Raw genomic sequence first — 15,338 nt, 5'->3', positions numbered from 1 at the left:
CTGCATTCTGATGGTTGACACGTCTGCTGGCTGGGCGGTTTGGGTTCCTTGCAATTGCTTTCATCAAGCATCATTTTGGGCTGATTGTTGACATACTCGCGACACGAAACGTCACGTGACTTCATCCCACAGTTAGAAGAACACTTCGATATGCAAACATGCCTATTACTATTCACTCTCACTGTTGATATCAATGTGTTGACTCACCAGTGACCATACACTTTTGTACCACTTTGCCACTGGACAGTCTTGACGTGTGCAAGACTTATGAGCAATGAATGGTTTAGGAATGCCACTACAGAATTTCGGTTTCATAGGAGACTGACGCTGACTCCGGTGGCAAATGAAGTTGGGAGCTTCTATGCCTCGACCACATGTTACACTGCAGTCTGAATATCCATCGAGAGACCAGTAGAAGCTGGACAGAATTGGAATTAGATTTGGTTCGATTGTGGTGTACAAGTGACTGACCTGATATCCGGTCGAGTTTTGGTTTTGTTACGAGTGAATATGTAGCGGATTCCAGGATTGGGCCCAAGATCAGGCGAGTAGTGAACCTAACAGTATGAAAACATTTACACATGCACAGACACAGACACAGACACACACACACACACACACACACACACACACACACACACACACAAACACACACACACACGCACACTATGGATTTTACCCTCAAATGCAAATTTCTTGTAAGGGGATCGTCAATTGTGATAACCTCTGGCTGGCCCGGCTTCGAAGAGTACACAATCAAAGTTCCATTGTAATCCCAGTTGGGCCAGATCTTTTCTGACTGCAAATCCAGCAAGTAGTGACCATCAGAATCCAACAGACCTGAACAGTAATTGACTATTCAGTATGCAAGGACATGAATACGGATTCAACGACGACTGACTTAGAGATGTTGCGTCTGAAGCTGACATCTCTTCAACACGAATTCGAAAATTGCCTGCTTCAAATTTCTTGATGACATAATAACCTGCAAATGACATTTGTAAAGTTAAACTCAAGGATCGACACAGGTAGTGTCGTTTATGTGTGTGTGTGGTGTGTGTGTGTGTTCAGTCATACCCTTCTTGTCTAGTTTGTCCTCAAAGGTCTTTGTAACCTCCTTGCATGTCGAGTTGTCTCCTCCACAGATATTGCAAGCATCGACAACTGCATTTGATCCGATAACACCATCACATCCCAGACCCTACTTAGAACAACCTGTCACTACTCGCTTGGCAAAACACAGAAAAGATCTCATCAACCTGGCAGACACCATTAATACATCGATATGAATCATTGTTGCTACAAGGCACGCCATCGTTAACGGGCAACCCAACTCTATAAATGCATTTTCTCTCCCTCATCTCACAATACAACATGCAGTCCTCACCAGGTGTATCTAGCAATAAAGTACAGTCAACAAAAAAGAGAATAGAATAACTGAAGAACAAACAGTACCACTGAAATATGGAATCCAGTGACTATCAACGATATGACTCCGACCTGGAATTGAACAGTTCCTACCCCCAACATACCCATTGTAGTTTTCACATTCTGCATATCGAGGATTGCTCTTACAAGGCTGCCACACCATACAAACAAACAAACAAACACGTTATTTCTTCTGAAATGATTTAAAAACGAAGTCTTTGATGTCGTGGATTACTTGTTCGTTGCACAGTTTCAGTCGAGCATTCTGACCCACACAAGACCTGCCACCATATCTCGGACTACACACAACGACAGAATGAAATATTCTCGTGGCTAACTGCACGCCTGTCGTGTGACTACCTCGGGTTGTTGCAGTATCGAACTTCTGTGAGTACACCACCACCACACAATCGTGTACATTGACCTATTGGATAGAACTTGCTCCATCCGCCATCTCTCTGTCTCGGCTTCACGTGGCACTGTCCCCTCAAACATACCTGCAGGAGTGTAAACACCAAATGTCATTAACAAAAATAGACTAACATGTCAGTGGCAGTTGATAATAAACCTTTTGTCCTCCACAAGGGGTAAAATCAGCAGCAGAAGCAGAAGTGTTAACACATCTGCCATCCTCAGTATAACAAACCATAAACTCACACAGAGTCTGACAGAGAAGTTCCAACAGTCAACAATCTGTTATTGCACCGAATTAGTTTGTATCTATCTAACCCAGTTGCTTGGTAGCAACATAGCCCTCATCGCATCTCTGTCGATTTCCATGGTGCAAGCTCTCCTTGCACCAATAACTGTTGATCTACATTGTATATCAGCATTGTAAAAATATCCTGGCTCTCCTCCAAGAGAAGACAACTGCTTGGGATTCCTGGGTTTATCATCAAGACACCTGGCCTTGGAAGTCCTGCATAGACACAGTCCATCGCTTAGTTATTCATTGCCCAATCAAAGCTATTCATATAGACAAGTATCCAGATACTTTATTGATGTAAATTCACTTGCCTTAGAAAGGCTTTGAGAGACTCTCTGCTGCAATTGGACCACAGAAACGTGTTAGCTCCATGAGGTATGATGTTTGACATTAAGTAGCCATCTTGAGGATTGCATTTTGAAGCGATGGGATCATAGGATAGACCATCATGCTCCATACCAACCCTGTCAATCAATCAACAAAGACATCTCTCAATCTATTCCTATAGCTAGATATTATCTCATGACAGTACATGTGTCCGATCTCGTGGGCAATGATGAATGGCGTCACAAAACCCATTTCTTCTACTATGATGCAGCTCCTATTTGGATTACACACCTCTCTACTGTTTGCTTTTCCTACAATCATAAACAAACGTAAGATAAAATTTAATATACACAACACAGACAAAACAGTCAGATGGTCTGACCTGCAACTGATGGACTGCAGAGTTCACCATCTTGAAAGCACAGGTTAACTCTAGAAGTAGATATTTAATCATCATCACTAATTAGTTGTATGTATGCATGCCTTTGATTGTGGACCCACCCTGTGATTAATAGTGCAAGATCATAGTGAGAAGGATGACCCTTATCTACATGAAACTGACGCTGCCACCTGCAGAATTCGTTAAGAGCAACTTTTATCGCCTTGTTGACATTGAGGCCACTCTAACATAGCAACAAAATTGGATTTGTGTTCGTATATGGTAAACATACTCACTACCTGGGTATCTTGTAGAATCCTCAATTGAACGACCATGATCTTGACGCCAACTCCATATGGATATTCACTGTACAATAAACTGACCTAATCGAATTCTATGTTGTTACTTCCATACTAAACATAGTTTGTAAAGGACATGTACTCACTATGTTCATGAGTGACAAAACAAGCCCCTCTGTTTGCTTGGGTCGATTGTCATATTTTTTATTCATGTGATGATCAACAACGACCATCAACTCAATGTAAGGATCACCTAGATCCTCATCAAAAGAGCTAGAGCTGCGGGCACTTCGATTAGACTGAGATCCTCTTGAAGTATGAGATCTTTGCTTCTTGCCTAATATAGTATGCCAAACAATGATGTATACTAAACAGATTATAATAAAGAAAACAGGCATACCTCGCACTGAGCAGAAGACATCTTCTAGTGATAAGCTCTCATTTGAGTGTGCCTTTCTTTCTTCTGAGTCCAGAGGTCTTCTCTTAATAAGATGCGGAACCCCATTGCTCACATTGACTTTATTTCTCAACTCAATAGCCAGAGGCTCAATCAGCATTTCTGTGTCAGATGTCCTCAGCAATCCAGTCTAAAAAAGAAAAGTATGCAACACATCATATTGACAATTGGAACCGTATTCAATAAGCAAACAGATGTAAGCTTGAACTAAACAATAGAGACATCCCTAAACATAAAGAGCCCCTACATAACGTCTGGTCTGTCTAGTTGTCTGCATTTAAGACTTGCATGTCGAACTCTAAATGTATACTACTTATCGATATTTACCATTCCATCACATGTACTGATTGCGACACTCGATTTTGGATGACTCTTAAGAATGCCCTTCCAGTAACAGTCAGGCCTTGAGCTGTCTGTTCTGATTGTTCCATTAGCCTCGATAATCTCCACAACAAAATTCGGGGAAAGCAGATCTTCATTCCTCACCACACAGAGATGGAAACTTTCTTTGAAAGCGGTCAGTCTGAAACAACGAGACACGAGTTCTTGAGAGTCTTCGGTTTCTGCTCTTTTGAATCGAACTGGTGATGCAATATCCCAACTAACAAATTCTCCTTGTTGGTCAACTTGATATGGCACAACAATATCCTGTTCGTCTATCCAATATACAATACAAAATTAATAAAATATATTAAAGTGTGCAATACGCTGTTAATTAAGGCAGTTAAACTGATACAGTATGTTCTATCCGAATTGGCAGCACGTAATTGCTCTAAACAATCTTCGTTAGTCGTTTCAACAGACGCTCTTCGCTTGTTTATACAGTCAGTCGAGAATCACAGCAGGTGCTCAACACGCCTACAGATTACTAGGATGCTCGACCACGGGCACGCGACCACGCACGAAGACACTGTTGGTTTACAAGCAGCAAGACAAGTCTAACAATAACAAAAGGATGCGCGTCTACACAATGCAAAACATTGACGAGAGCGACACGCGTACGAACCCGATCGTGCACGACGTGTCGCAATTGCAACTTGAAAAATGTTAAAACGATGGCACAGAAGGACGACACAGACTGCTCGTTTGTTTACCTCCGAAAAGGGCCGAGCCTCTCCGTTTGTATTCGTTGTTGATCGCTGTCAAGACTTCCTAGTGAAAGACAGAGATAATGAGCGACGAACGAGAGAACACACAGCGCAGCGTCACACAAAGAACGCACGCCAATTCAATTCGCATCGCACGGTGCATGCATTCAATCAGACTTGTGGCCGGGTCCTATGCAAGCGCACCCACAACACCACACGTCAGTACCGCATGTCCGACTCTATCTCTCTTGACACGCAACATACGTATCTCCCGCGAGCGACAACATCGCATTGGTATTGACAGGCTCTCACCTCACTCACAACTTTGACGACTGCCCAACTGCAAGCGAGCAAGAGCAGCGTCTGCACGAGTGGAAACTGCAACAATGTAGCCATACTGCTTGCGTGCGACTGCGACCGATTCAGTTCTTTGACGTCAGATGCAATGATCACGGGAAGCCTAATAGAAATCGGTGTATAAAGCCAACCAAGTTATATAACATTCTTAGTCTGCCGGTACAGTACTTGACTCCGTGCTCTAACTGCGACAGCGAGAGAGTAATTGTAGGAGAGATATGCGTCGATATTCACAGGCCACGGCTCTAAACCGCTAATGTAAATAATAAGTTGATGATGTCCACTGCGAGGCGTTGCTATTTAGTAGCGCGTGTAGTAGACCTTGGACGTGACAATTGGATTAGGTGCCACCCAATGGCAATCGATGACCGATAAACGTGTTAGCTCGTTAGATGTCATTCCACCCTAAATCAGCACGCAACGCAAAGTCAATTAGAACCGGAGAACGAGAGAGCCAGTGTTGACTGATCCGGTTTGTCAAGAATCTGCGCGAGGACAATGCGGCTGTCAACAGGTCACAATGCGACAACTCTCTTTCTCTATGGAATGAATGCGATTGTTGTAAAGAAGTTCCCACTGAATTCCAATTGCGACACACAGCGGGTGTGCGAGTTACCACTAATTCAACTAACTGATGAGAGAGATTAGATACGAATCAGTAGAAATAATAGACATTTCTCTAGAGTGAGGTAGTCCTTCTTAGACTGGACAGTCCATGAACTAGACTCTCACTACATTAAGCATATGCAGTAATCTGCACTGATGAACATAGAGGCAACAAGGTAAGTCTTACCTTAACTCATTAGCAGCTGCAGGAGTTCCTAACTTGCTGATAAAAACAGCTGAGCAGTCAAGTCTCCTTCCTACTTTAATAACATGACGTAACCAGCTAACAAGCAGGTGCTTGATAGAATCATGGCAGGCAAAGAGAAAGAAATGCTTCATCACACTTGCTCGATTCGATTAAGCAAAGCAGAACCAATTGAAAGAGAGGATAACAAGATCACGGAGATATCTCAATCAGGATGCCCCACGTTGACTGCCTCAGTATTACAAGCCATTGATAGACACTGGTCATAGGTTAATCACAGGGACTAACAAAAGTGAGGTCATAGATACAAAACGCAATAAACAAACAGAGAACAAACTAGGAGGCAAAGACTATAGTAAATCATGGAAAACGCTCCCATTCCAAACCACAGCCTCATCCTCCAAGTGGGTGTTCTCTGGTAGCCTCTACGTCAGTCCTATTTGTACTAAACTATTGCCATACTAATTCAATACAATAGCAACCCCAATAGAAACCCTACTTCCGCATTCAGTTCACCTTGTGGAAGGTAACACAATACTACCCAGACATAATCAACTGTTAGCTTCACTGCCCTTGTCAGGCTTGTCCTGTTTTGTCTGTCTTTCGGACAAGTGCATTGCCATTGTCATCATCTCTTCTTCTGTCATCTCTGACACTAGAGAGACATCAGTCCATCTACTCACATCACATCTCAACATGCACACAGTACCTTGTCGTTTCAATGGTCCTGAAGAAGTTGGACTGTCAGATGAGCTCTCGTCTTCACTGCCTTCTTCTTCCACATCATCTTCTAATCCATCTTGCAGGTCATATAGATCGACCATGTAGCTGTTATCTGATACTGCCTCTGCTGTATCTGACAATGCCTTCTTGCCAGGAGGAGGAATTACTACAACAGAAGGTAATGGCCTCAATTCACAAAGCCAAATTCATACACTTAGAAACCTTCGTGTTCGAACGTTATGTTTAGCTGTCTTGCCAAATCTGATTCTCCTCCTTCGTCTGAATCATAATTGATCTCATCTGCTGAGCCTGTCGTAGCAAGAGAGACAGTCGTTAATGGTAGGTCCAATTGTGGCAACAAAGGAAGCAACGATCTCTGTCTTGGGTATGAAGATGGACTAGAAGGAGGCACTGCAGAGAATAAAGGTAAGTTTCTGTGTCCAAACGTTTGTCTTGCAGGTACAGATGCAGTTGCCGCCATTCCACCTCTCTGATCTAAACCTGTAGTAAATACAAAGTTATTAACGGAATTTCATAATTCACTGTATTCCTTCCTCACTTGGCTGGTGATGTCCTAATACTCGTACCAGACTGATGCCTATAGCATGCTCCATAGCCTCAAGTGTAAGCCCCGAATGTTGATCAACAGCGGCTGCAGCAGCTGCTGCTACTGGTTGACCAGGATCGGCTACAATCTGTCCAACATTATTGTGAGACGTTATGTCTCCCATCTGCCTCCACCCTCCAGCTGCGACTCTCTCTAGACTTCTAGCAAATACTCTCTCTAAACCACTTCCACTGTCCAAGACATCTTGTCTACTGGCAGCGTCACCTCCATGCCATCTTCCCTGCCACAACTGTTGCCCCAACTCTGTCATCTCGTGTCTCCCATCGGCTGTCCAAAAATCATTCCCTCGTTGCTCTCTACTAGCAGCACTAGCAGTTGCACGATCATTGCCAAATCCCTGTCCTACAGCAAGACCACATTCAACATGCAGCTGCATTACGAAATTAGAACATATTAGCAAACCTGCATCCTGCTGTTCATCTGCCAAGTTGCCGCCAATAAGAGATGGCCGAGTTGTTTGTACAATTCGTTGATGAGACAAAACTTCATCTGCACTTGCTGCAGGGAAGTCTCCTTGTATGACAAAAATAGAGTAACCTACAATGAAGCCCCCCTTAACTCTACAGCATCACCATCTGGTTCCACTTGACTAACCATCATTCTGTAGTTGAGCCAGAAACAAACCAAGATACGTTTCGGACAATAATTCCGGACCAGTCAGCAGCGAATTCAGATTAAACCACTAGGACAAATCAGAGAGCAACATTACTCTGACCAAGTCAGCTCTCTCTATAGTGATATCCATTTTGAATTGAATGTAAAACGTCGGTGATGCAAAATGTGTCTTGATTAGGAATTATGCAACTGATACCAGATCAACATAAAGCTATAGGCACTCAATCAACGGAGCACTAATCGCATTGCATTTCTCCACATCAATTAAAACAGAATTAATTGATCAAGTAATTTCATCACCATCATTGATCATTCAAAGGCATACCTCCTCCATTCCAACTAACTAGACAACTCCAAAAATAATGTTTGTACTCATACCAAAAAACCGAATCAGTCCATCACGTCATACTCAGAACAGTTTATATACATGTATGTCATTACAATGCAATGAATGCATAAATATCAACTTGGAATTCACGTAATCACCTCACCTCTACTACCAAAGTAGATGAACTTTTAATTATTTGTGCACATCTACACGTAATTCCTGCATTGCAGATACAAAACCTGTTATACTACTATTAAAGTATTTACGTAACAGCCACCTTAATAATATTAAGACACACAATGTATGCCACGTTTGATCACATACACGTGTGTGGATGCCAAATGCCTCCTCAACAATACAACAAGACGTCACTGTTTAGAGGTCAGCATGAACCCAGACAGTCATGTTTGCATCACAAACTGCTTTACTTCAGCATTTCTACTTAAACTAAACAAACATCTTATTAACATTTTCTAGCTACACAAGACATGTATGGAATTTATGCTCCAGGTGTCGACCTTTGAACTTCCAGGATGGAAATTACAAAACATGTTCACCCGGAAGACTTCCTATCTGCACTATTTGCAATCCATGTATAACATGGGATATTGTACTGGTACAGCTATAACCACTGTGGCACTATACCTCAACATACATGATCACAATCTATCCCTCCAGTTTGCACGCTATTGTGATGCTTGATAAGCAATCGATTGTTATGCAAAACACCCACCCAAACTCAACATCTAAACACTCCTTATCACAGGAGACACTCACTATTAAAAATGCATGTAATTCCTAATAGAGTTGCTGGGTTTCTAAATTTCGATAAATCGGAAGCCCCTTGGACCAGCTGTGTTGCTTCATTCTTGCTCTGTGATTAGTCACTGCTCTATCTCTTGTGTTGGTAACAAATTTAGAAACGGTAGGAGGTAGTCTCTGCCAGGTGGTACAGTCCAAATAACCCATACTATACCTAATTCTAGTCTATCTATAAACCAGAACCAATTTAAAGCTGGCAACCAGTGAACACCTGTTGATTACATATCTGCACAATGAATGACAGCAATGTAATCTGCCAAGGTGCTATGCTCCCATAGATTTTCAGAAAGGTCCAAGTCCGTGATTATTCAATGTCTCTTGTTCTTTAGTTACTTAAGGCTAACAATAACATGGCAGAGACTGAACAACAACAATTCTATGCAACTACAAGGAAAAAGGTCAGACACAGCCAGTTTGTCTATGCAGATAACTAGTACATGCGTTTCTGGAGATCACTCATTTACATCATCATCATTCAGCCCTTCTTAACACTAGCTGCTGTGGCAGTGTCCCTTCATTGGTATAGTACAATTAGTGCCATCATAATGTTCACAGCATTCAACCATGGCTGCCGACAGCAACAGGATAATGAAACCAACACAACTTGCAACCCAGTTACAAAGTTGGCAGAGTGAAATGCTAATGTTGTAGTGCATTACTCTGGTGCATTAGGTTAGTGGTCAGGATCAACAAAGGGAACTCCTATCTCTATCTCTCTCAGAGTCAAGCCACTGTCAAATGCATGTGGCCAACGATGATAAGCCTGCACACAATCGAGTAATGCACTGATTACATATCACTAGGCACGTGATTCCCATTTTGGTTACTGTTCATGTAAACATAAGACAGCAATACATGAATACACAGCAGTCTCATACCATTACTGAGACAGACCGGTTAGTGTAAATGATGTTCTATACAACTGAAGTAAGACAATAACATCTCCATATGTCAATATGATAATATAATAACAGTAATAATAGTACTAATAAAATAATACTAATAACTGTCATGAGATCTGCTGCAGAATAAGAAAACAAACACTTGTCTTCTTATTGATATCAGCTGTTCTGCCGATGGCAACATCGCCAGGAAACATGCTGGGAAGTTGGCAAAGTCAGCGACTTGCGGGAGGGGGGAGTAAGCCACATGTGGCAGTGTCAGAGACTGGCTGTGTCCAGTGGTGTTGGGAGCGTTGGGCATAGTGCGCGGACTCACAAGGTGGCTGGAAACATTCATACAGTTTCTTACCAGAACAGTGTAATTCATGTTTACGATTGCCAGATCTTGTTGGAAATAAACAACAAACTTACCTGCCTGCAACTGCTAACGTTTTTGCCTTTTGTGGAATATAATAACAATATTAATATTAATGAGGAAGCTCCACTCTTCCAGTATTTTCTTCCACAAGAGGGATGAGCAAAGAAGCTACCACATTTTCAAGCATATACCTAACATCATTTCAAACAATCAAAATACTTCTTATGCACAAACGTCTATGCTTAGATGCAGACTAAGGTTTGCTTTATTAAGATTGGCAATTCTGTGTGTTCGAGGGACAAGATTAAAATCACACTATCCGCTCAAATTGGACATAACGGACAGTGTGCAGAGTGAGGGACGTCTCGAGGTCACTCACTAAGTCTGTTTCTCCAACAGACACAGTTGTTCTTTCTACTTGACACAGTTTTGTTTCAATTGCGGTTGTTGTAGCATTGTGTAGCCCGTATTGTAGTAGTTAAGCTATATCAATAAAGTTGTTGTATTGCCTTCTAGAAAAATAATAATAATAACACAGCTGCAGAGAACTCTGGCTAGGAATAACAAACACAAAAGTAGAACTACAAACACAACTCTTTCATAAATGTTTCACAAATCTGACTGACGATTTGTCCATTGTCTCTGGTTGCCATGTACAACAAATCGCAAATACTGCTAGGTGATAGGCCCGTAAGAAGCATTTCAAAAGTGGTCCAGTCTAATGCATGCTAAGAGGGCGTGGTCCAAGAGAGCAGTCTTCCAGCATAATGGTATGTAAAAATCACAACAAGTAACAATAATCTATTGCACAACGGATTCTTGAATATTAAAATACTTTTGTTTACCAACAATTACTACAATTTGTGGCTACTCAATGACCTCAGGGCAGCATAAATAGCAATTATATAATTAAGTCAAGCTACTGTATTATATTAAATTTATTTTTGTTTCAACTATAAATATATTAGTTATTTACTCAAATATATACTCAACGGAAGTTTCCAGCAGTCGTCGACCATCAAAAGTATAGTCTATGAAAGATGGTTCCTACAGCCCTCAAATGACCTCTGGTGAAAGTTTATTCTAGTACCACCTGACCGGCTCCTACAACCCTGTGATCGGATGGCATTAAGGGCATGGCACATTCCTGAGCATAACATACATAGTCAGTCAGCCAGCCAGTCAGCCAGCCAGTCACATAGTCACAAACCAAAAGTCAGTTCACCCACTAATGTTTAAGCAGCTACTCACCAAGTCTCATCACTTAAACTCCCGTTTCTTATGGCTCAGCTGCAACTAAACAGCAGCCTGACGAGTCAAAATTTAATTAAAACTTTATCAACATTTAAAAATTAAACATCAAATCCTGCTTCCATTTAAACATACAAAATGTCACAAACAGTCATTGTATTTTCTAGCTAATTTCATAAAATTTTGTTGCCCTACCTGCATTCCAAGTTTCCTGACAGCAAGCCAATGTTGCTGTAGATTGCAAATGAATGCCTGTTCACCACTAATTCATCAGAATCAAAGTAATAATTCACCAGTTGTACAAGACATTACGGCTGCTTACAGTGGATTCGCTCGAGCATTCTCTGCTTCTTGACTATTGAAGGGAATCATCCGTAGACTCCACACAGAGAGAGCTTTGTTCAGAACTTGAACTGAGAAGAAGCCAGTGTCGTCAACGTTATGTGATGGTTGCTATAGAAGAAAGGCATAATACATGCACACATACACACACACACACACACACACACACACACACACACACACACACACACACACACACATGCACACACATACACACACACACACACACACACACACACACACACACACATGCACACACTGCACGCGTGCACACACACACACACACACACTGCACACGTGCACACACACACACACACTGCACACGTGCACACACACACACACTGCACATGTGCGCGCACACACACACACACACACACACACACACACACACATCTGAGTGATTTAAAGAGCGGAAATGTTACAAAAATTATAATAGTCGCCGCATCCAGTTTGGCTGCCTATCCAAATCATATCCTATGTCGGTCCACTTGGTCTTATTAGACAAATCCAAATTGAGTATTACAATTACATGCCAAACCAACGACATTACAATTAACCAAAGACACCGAGTGTCAAGCTGTCTAGAACATAATCAGTCTACAAGCATTAGTCTCACTTTAATTAACCCTATTTACAAACTCACTCACCGGTCATAATGAGGCTTCACAATAAACGCTTTAGTGTTCATTATAAATCCGTTCAGAAACCTTCCAAAGTGGCACTCAGCACATACCACATTACAGTGGATATCATGTTAGCATGCTCTTACAACTGTGACTTTGTTAACAAACATGTTAGAGTCGGTTGCAACCAAATATAGTGAAAGACTGTGACACTGTTAGAGAGTCTAGAGACCACCTCATATGCTTGCACTTTCTCTCCAAATCCAAGGGTATTGCTGGGAGTATAAAATTAGGGAGACCAGCTGCTGGGTTATGAGACCTTGTCTGTTGTCTAAAGGCCACACCTACTTATTAGGGGGGCATACACACGAATAATACCATTTGTATGTACTCCCATGGATATATGGACACAGCCACTACACTATCATCTCCCAGCCAATTAACCTGTTGGTAGTGATGTACTATGCACTGCATGATGCATAATATCCTTCTGTTTATAAGAGTAATGAAATAGGAGTAGAACACCATGGGCATGGCAAAACACTCTGACAGACAACAAAAAGACAGAGACAGACAGAGAGACAAACAGACAGAGACAGACAGACAGACAGACAGACAGACAGACAGACAGACAGACAGACGACAGACATAGTACCCTGCATTGCAAAATGTATCATAAATAAAAAGATTCAATATATGTGACAGACAGACAGACAGACGAATGGATAGACAGACAGACAGACAGACAGACAGACAGACAGACAGACAGACAGACACGCAGACACACAGAAGACTTTAGGAGCTTTGTAATTGCTGTGTATTTTCATGTAGCTTGCGAACTTTACTTTTTGCCTTTTGCTGATATGTATTACAGTTTGATGTTTAAAATATATGTATTGACAGACAGACATACATACAGACAGACAGACAGATTGTTTTATTCTCCCCAAACTGTAATGTAACAATCACAAAAATGAAAGCATCCTAAGCATTAACAAAAACTACCGAAATGTCTGAAGTCAAAGCTATTATCCTAATGAACATAGTGCTGAATATCTACATCAGAGAAAAAAATCATCTATCTTACCTACATGCAATCTACTTCTCTTCTTTAATATAGCTCTAGCATTACATCTCTGAATAATTATAGAAATCTGTCTATGTCATCTCATTCTGAAGTCGGCTTCAGTACTTCTGCCCTCCGAATCTTTTGATTTCATGGAGTCAGGAAGTTATCAGCCTCCTGGCCCCAGAACCCAAAGTGTTCAAAGACCATGGTAACTTATACCCCTTTACACGAGCACGCATAGCAAGCCGAGCCAAACCGTGCCAGCTCAGTATTCCAGCCCGCGTTTACACCACACATTCTGTAGAAGCGAGCCAATGAGCGTATCATTAACGTGCGTTAGTTACTTGAGATTGACATAGCTCCCGTTATCTCACGTCTGCAATGGACAGAAGCCAAGCTGCTCGCATTTTTCTCTATGGCTTTACAACAGTCATATCGAGAAATGCGTAGGACACATATACAAGACGTCGTACTATTTATACAAGACGTCGTACTATTTATACAAGACGTAGGTCTATCATCATGCGACTGTCGCAGCAACAGAGTTCAAACCTAAACTCCTTGCTCATCATGGTCACTCCACAATTGGATAAGACACAGAGTCTCCGTCTCGCTCCACACTATTTGTACCAAATGACCATGCGCGGCTTGTTTTCCAGCACGCTATGCGTTTACACAACGTACTTAAGCCGAGCCAGCCCACGCTGGCCTGGCTAGAAATACCGAGCCGAGCTGGCACGACTCGGACTGCGTTTACACGTACCGTAGAAACCGAGCCAGCATGGGCTGGCCCGCTTACAAGTGCTCATGTAAACGGGGTATTAGTTAGGTTTCTGCCATCCTGAACTGACAGAGGTTAGGTGAGACAGACAGATAGTTGTGTTAGTGTTAGGTTGCTCATGATGTAAATGTTGATTTAAACGGAAAACATATGCATTGAGACAGATAGGCAGATAGACAGACAGACAAACAGACACACAAAGAGACAAACATACATGCAGACAGATAGACAAGAAGACACACAGACAGACAGACAAACAAACAAAATTGTAGTTTAACAGTCAATTATCACCTAACCCTCAATCTGCCTATACTAGTACTATCATCCAACCTTCAAAAATCTCTGATATTCATCAGAATTCACGTCGCCTTCTGCCATTTTCAATCTCTCTTCCTCATCCAGCTCATGCGCAAGCTTCGCCAAATCAACAGCGGTAAAATACGAGCCTAAAACACAACAGGCATACAAAAACCAGTCTGAGAGAAAAGGTTAGAGGCAGAGACAGCACCCTGTAGTAACGCGTTCAGACAGTGCTGAGCACAAAGAGACCCCTCTTGCTGTGATAATACAAAACACGCCAGTTCAATGGATCCAAAGAACATGAAATGACCACAGTGTAGAAAACATTACCGTTTCGTGAAAAATACTGTCCATGGTTACTTTAACGCGCGCTAACTACCGATGCTGTCACGTGATAGAGACATCAGTTTAGAAATACATTAGTAGAAATAAAATAAGTCCATCATCCATTAAGCTCGCTGAATCTCCCCACTAAATTTGGACCGATATCGATCGACCTCGTTTCAAGTACGCCAACTTGCTACAAGCGTCTTGACCACCACGTGCACAGTGTGGTAGAGTGCCAATGTATGTGTTAATTAGTTTGAGATGATGTTAATTAATTAATTAATTAATTAGTTAATGGGTGTTAATCCGGGAATGTGGGCCAATGACTGGACCGGCATTTTTTGTTTCAGACAATTGATGTTGTGTATTCTCTTCTTTCATCTTTCTCACCAATTGTTTCCATCTCCTGAATCTGAC

The 15,338-nt window shown here is 41.8% G+C and overlaps 2 protein-coding genes across 2 annotated transcripts in view; both read right to left on the bottom strand.

The window, feature by feature from the left end:
- LOC134178420 (A disintegrin and metalloproteinase with thrombospondin motifs 18-like) overlaps positions 1-5,291 on the bottom strand; it is a 5,817-nt gene extending 526 nt beyond the window's left edge. The window contains exons 1-23 of the mRNA XM_062645299.1: positions 5,210-5,291; positions 4,997-5,144; positions 4,691-4,748; positions 3,924-4,252; positions 3,540-3,726; positions 3,286-3,476; positions 3,140-3,223; positions 2,963-3,084; positions 2,844-2,893; positions 2,667-2,772; positions 2,446-2,598; positions 2,158-2,347; positions 1,997-2,092; positions 1,789-1,925; positions 1,664-1,727; positions 1,456-1,579; positions 1,260-1,396; positions 1,078-1,201; positions 902-985; positions 680-840; positions 472-557; positions 208-418; positions 1-143 (exon numbers count right to left, since the gene is read on the bottom strand). The exon at positions 1-143 is cut by the window's left edge and continues 5 nt beyond it. Of these exons, the coding sequence (XP_062501283.1) occupies positions 1-143; positions 208-418; positions 472-557; positions 680-840; positions 902-985; positions 1,078-1,201; positions 1,260-1,396; positions 1,456-1,579; positions 1,664-1,727; positions 1,789-1,925; positions 1,997-2,092; positions 2,158-2,347; positions 2,446-2,598; positions 2,667-2,772; positions 2,844-2,893; positions 2,963-3,084; positions 3,140-3,223; positions 3,286-3,476; positions 3,540-3,726; positions 3,924-4,252; positions 4,691-4,748; positions 4,997-5,080 (2,921 nt within the window). The 5' untranslated portion in view covers positions 5,081-5,144; positions 5,210-5,291. The remainder of the gene's footprint in view (positions 144-207; positions 419-471; positions 558-679; positions 841-901; positions 986-1,077; positions 1,202-1,259; positions 1,397-1,455; positions 1,580-1,663; positions 1,728-1,788; positions 1,926-1,996; positions 2,093-2,157; positions 2,348-2,445; positions 2,599-2,666; positions 2,773-2,843; positions 2,894-2,962; positions 3,085-3,139; positions 3,224-3,285; positions 3,477-3,539; positions 3,727-3,923; positions 4,253-4,690; positions 4,749-4,996; positions 5,145-5,209) is intronic.
- Positions 5,292-6,203: 912 nt separating this feature from the next.
- On the bottom strand, positions 6,204-14,955 carry LOC134179176 (uncharacterized). Its single transcript, XM_062646070.1, has 11 exons — positions 14,925-14,955; positions 14,803-14,851; positions 14,625-14,740; positions 11,802-11,932; positions 11,675-11,741; positions 7,798-7,885; positions 7,606-7,740; positions 7,135-7,545; positions 6,798-7,076; positions 6,562-6,741; positions 6,204-6,507 (listed from the first exon to the last, which is right to left on the bottom strand). Exons 1-11 carry the CDS (start codon positions 14,946-14,948, stop codon positions 6,404-6,406), a joined length of 1,584 nt encoding a protein of 527 aa, XP_062502054.1. The 5' UTR covers positions 14,949-14,955; the 3' UTR covers positions 6,204-6,403.
- Positions 14,956-15,338: the final 383 nt, after the last annotated feature.

The sequence above is a fragment of the Corticium candelabrum genome, chromosome 4, assembly GCF_963422355.1.
Source record: "Corticium candelabrum chromosome 4, ooCorCand1.1, whole genome shotgun sequence".
NCBI lineage: Eukaryota > Metazoa > Porifera > Homoscleromorpha > Homosclerophorida > Plakinidae > Corticium > Corticium candelabrum.
This window is presented reverse-complemented; position numbering and strand designations above follow the sequence as displayed.

Bases quoted from the DNA above. Each gene is read 5' to 3' on its own strand.
- LOC134179176 (XM_062646070.1), bottom strand. From the start codon at position 14,948: ATGGACAGTATTTTTCACGAAACG. The intron at 14,852-14,924 runs GTAATGTTTTCT...GTATTATCACAG, and splicing joins ACAGTATTTTTCACGAAACG to CAAGAGGGGTCTCTTTGTGC. The intron at 14,741-14,802 runs GTGCTGTCTCTG...GTTGTGTTTTAG, and splicing joins TCTGAACGCGTTACTACAGG to GCTCGTATTTTACCGCTGTT.